This window comes from Elephantulus edwardii, unplaced genomic scaffold (assembly GCF_000299155.1).
Source record: "Elephantulus edwardii isolate Elephantulus edwardi_28Jun2011 unplaced genomic scaffold, EleEdw1.0 scaffold00129, whole genome shotgun sequence".
In the NCBI taxonomy this organism is placed as follows: domain Eukaryota; kingdom Metazoa; phylum Chordata; class Mammalia; order Macroscelidea; family Macroscelididae; genus Elephantulus; species Elephantulus edwardii.
The window spans coordinates 7712775-7716656 of NW_006399879.1; the positions used below are offsets into that span (position 1 = coordinate 7712775).

At 54.7% G+C, this 3882-nt stretch overlaps 1 protein-coding gene across 2 annotated transcripts in view; it reads left to right on the forward strand.

Annotated features, from left to right (window-relative positions):
- Positions 1-3882, forward strand: part of AFAP1 (actin filament associated protein 1) — a 97253-nt gene that overhangs the window by 51626 nt on the left and 41745 nt on the right. For both annotated transcript variants that reach the window (XM_006893622.1, XM_006893623.1), the window contains exon 9: positions 3524-3735. In XM_006893622.1, the coding sequence (XP_006893684.1) occupies positions 3524-3735 (212 nt within the window). The remainder of the gene's footprint in view (positions 1-3523; positions 3736-3882) is intronic.

The following is a 3882-nucleotide window of genomic DNA, read 5'->3' on the forward strand; positions in this document are numbered from 1 at the left end:
GGTGTGATGTTGTGTGTTAGGTGCTGCTGAGCAGACTATGACTCATAGGCGCCCTATAAACAACAGATCTGAAACTTGCACTATCCTGCAGGATAGACTCATCAATGGATAGACTCACATTGTTACAGTCACCGTGTCAAACCATCTTGTTGAAGATCTCCCCCTCTTTTTCTGACCCCCCGGCTTTCCCAGCATGATGTCCTTTTCCAAGGACTAGCCCCTCCTGACACTGACCGGAATGTGTGAGGTGAAGTCTCACCATCCTTGCCTGTGCGGAGCATCCTGCGTGCGTTTCTTCAGTAGAGTGATCTTTTCTCTTGCCGGTCTCTGGGATATTCACTACTTCTCCCTAAAACCACAGTTCAAAGGCATCGGTTCTTCTGTCTTCTTTATTCACTGTCCAGTTTTCACATGCAATGTTGTTGTTAGATGCCATTGAGTCCAGCACAGCTCAGTGACCCTATGAACAATGGGTCTGAACCCTGCCCTGTCCTGCGCCATCCTCACCGTCTGACACACTGAGGCCGCCCACTGTTAGAGTCACTGTGTCAGTCCACCTTTTGTCAGTCACCAGTTGAGAGTCTTCCCTTCCTTCCCTGACCCTCACCTTTCCAGGTATGGTGTCCTTTTCCAAGGAATAGGCTCTGCTAGCAACATGCTCAAGGTGTGTGAGATGAAGCTCTGTCACCTTTGTGCCTGAGGATCACTTCGGCTGCACTTTCCCCAAGACCTGTCTGCTTATTTTATTCCAGTTCATGGGATATTCAGTGCCCTTCACCAACACTATAGCTCAAAGGCATCTATTCTTCTGTCATCCTTATTCCTTTCCCAACTCTTAGATGCATAGCAAGTGAATAAAAAGACTGAATCAGGCATACCTTAGTCTTAAAACTGATGTCATTTCTCCTCAGTAACTTGGAGAGGTTCCTGACAGTGAACTTGCTCAGTACCACTCCTGATCTCCTGGCTGCTGGTACCTAGGGTGTTACTGAAGATCCAAGTGTAACTGCCTGTATTCCTGTCATTCCCCAGGCTTTCAGAGGCCTCTTTGTTCAGAAGTGTGTGGCCAGTCCTGCTCCTAGTCTATCTTAGTCTGAGAACTCTGCTGAACCTCGTGCACCACAGGTGACCCTTCCGGCATTTGAGCTTCCAGCATCACCGCAATCTATCAGTCACCCCAGTACAGCAAACCCATAGACAAATGCTGTACTGATAACAGAAAACCATGAGCAAGCAAGGACAGAACACCTAGGCTCTAAAGTAAAGAGCAAAATGCAGTTCCTTCCCCCAGTACAGGGACTGACACCCAGGTTTTGCACCTTTAACAGCAAACCATAAAGACAGTCGGCATGTGAGTGTGCACGTGTTAGCTGCTGTCGAGGGGATCCTGCCTGTACAGCCGGACACGGCGCGGCTTGGTACTGCTCCACGCACACACCCGGCCTGGCTCACCCCACCTAACATCCCATGTTCCCCACTAACACAGCAACGTAGGCGTCTTGGTCTGTCTGTGCTGCAGCAGAAATAGCATGAGAGGATGACTGTAACAAACGCAATAGACTGTCACAGATTCAAGTCCAGGTACAGGCTGCCCATTCTAGGGCAAGGCTCCTTCTCACTGTCTGTCAGTCAGCTCAAGTGTATGGGGGACTGGGAGGATGATGAAGAACAGGACGGGGTTCAGATCTGGGGGAGACTGAGGACAGGACAGGATGGGGTTCAGATCTGGGGAGACTGAGGACAGGACAGGACAGGACGGGGTTCAGATCTGGGGGAGACTGAGGACAGGACAGGACGGGGTTCAGATCTGGGGGAGACTGAGGACAGGACAGGATGGGGTTCAGATCTGGGAGACCATGATAATAGTGTGGGAAAGGACGGAGTTAAGATTGGTGGGGCCATGAGGATAGTTCAAAAAAGAATAGAGTTTGGATCTGGGTGGGGGTGCTTGGCACAGGACAGAACAGGGTTCAGATCGGAGGAGGCGCGGGACGGGACAGGGCTCAGACCTGTTGTTTATAGTGTCACTGTGAGTCACACTCACCTTGACAGCACGCAGCAACATACACATGCACACACCCCAGGGCCCCGGTGAGGTAGTTGTGGCGTGTTGCTCTGCTAATCCAATGGCTGCGTGTCTCCTGTGGTTCAAGTCCTCCTGCAGCTCCGTGGGAGAAACATGAGCAACCCCTTCCACTTAGATTCACAGTCAGAACCCGGTGGAGGCTCAGCTGGAAGTCAGCACCGACCCACGGCCTGAGGCTGCATCTGTGGTGGACCCTCTGCCGTGCACTCCAGCGGCTTGTAGTGACCCTGCTATAAAGCAGAGTGTCCCCACGTGGGGACAGAGGTTCTGAGTCTTCCTGAGTCTCTTGGGCGCATCGCAGATGTGATGGGCAGTGAGTGACTCAGTCTACAGCTCCGGTTCTGGACGTCTGGATACCTTCGCCCGGCAGCTCAGGTCCCTGGAGGCTCAGCCAGGGCCATTGGAGTGTATCTGACCCCGGCTGGACACCTCCAACCCGGGCCCTGCCTTCATGGGCGGGAACACATGCAGCTTCGGGCACAGGTCACAGGTCCTCTCCTGTGGCCCCCGTTTCTCGGACAGCACTCATTTTAATGACATTTTCTCCTATTGAGCCAGTCTGGTTCCTCTCCCCGTGCCAACTTGTGTCATTCACAGCCCCTGAGTGAGGGTCCTCCCTTCTGAGCAGGGGCAGCCTCCCTGTGCCCCACCTTCTGGTCCAGACCCTGCGGCCTGGGGTGACAGACCACATTCGGCCAGGGGCTTCCTGATAGGCTACCTTATCTGTGCAGAAAGGAGGCCGTGGTGGCACAGGGGTTGAGCACTCAACTTCCAGGAATAAGATCAGTGGTTCAAACCCACTGGCCACTCCGCAGGAGGCACATGGGCAGTCGGTGCCTGTAAAGATGGCAGCCTGCACACCCCGTGGGCAGTTCTCTGTCCTCCAGGGTCCACTGAGCCAGAACTGGCTTAACAGCAGTGGGTTTGTCAGGAGACGCCCCAAGCCTGAAGGGCAGTAGGTCAGCAGTAGCTCTTGTTTCTCTGAGTGCATTTAAAATGGGGGGAGGGGCTACCCTCACTGCACTTCCATGAGAATTGTTGTTTTGTACCGTCCAGTCGGAACTGACCCCTAGCTGACCTTTCAGCAAGTTTTAGAGGCTGTAAATCACATAGGAGATTGTCCATCCTTCTGCCGTGGAGCAGTGGATGGATTTGAACCGCATACCTTTGCATTGGCAGTATAGTTCCTTACCACCAAGCCACCAGAGCTTCCAGAGCCCATGAGATGAGACCCAGATAAGGCCCACATTTGGAGGGCTGGGGTGGAGGTCGTGGTCCACAGCTTCCTCTTCTGAGTGTAGTGTGGTCCTTGACCCGCATGGGGCTGCCAGGCCCGAAGTCAGCACTCAGTGTCCACGGTCAGCCCGAGCGACCTGAAGCTCCATCACAGCTCCTGATCTTTCTGGAAGGTTCCAGCTCCGTCTCTGTCCCCCGCAGGCTACCTGAATGTGCTGTCCAACAGCCGCTGGCGGGAGCGCTGGTGTCGCGTGAGGGACAACAAGCTAGTGCTGCACAAGGACCGGACGGACCTCAAGACCCACCTGGCCTCCATCCCTCTCCGGGGCTGCGAGGTCATCCCGGGGCTGGGCCCCAAGCACCCCCTCACTTTCCGGCTGCTGCGCAATGGCCAGGAGGTCGCTGTCCTTGAGGTAGGCTGTGCCCGGAGCTTCTGCGGGTGCGTGGAGCCCCTCGGCCTCACAAGAGACCAGCCACACATCCTCCTCGCTTCTGCACCCATCCCCTCCCCACCACGACCACGTATCCCCTCTACCCCCAGCCCCACTGTCCATCCCCTC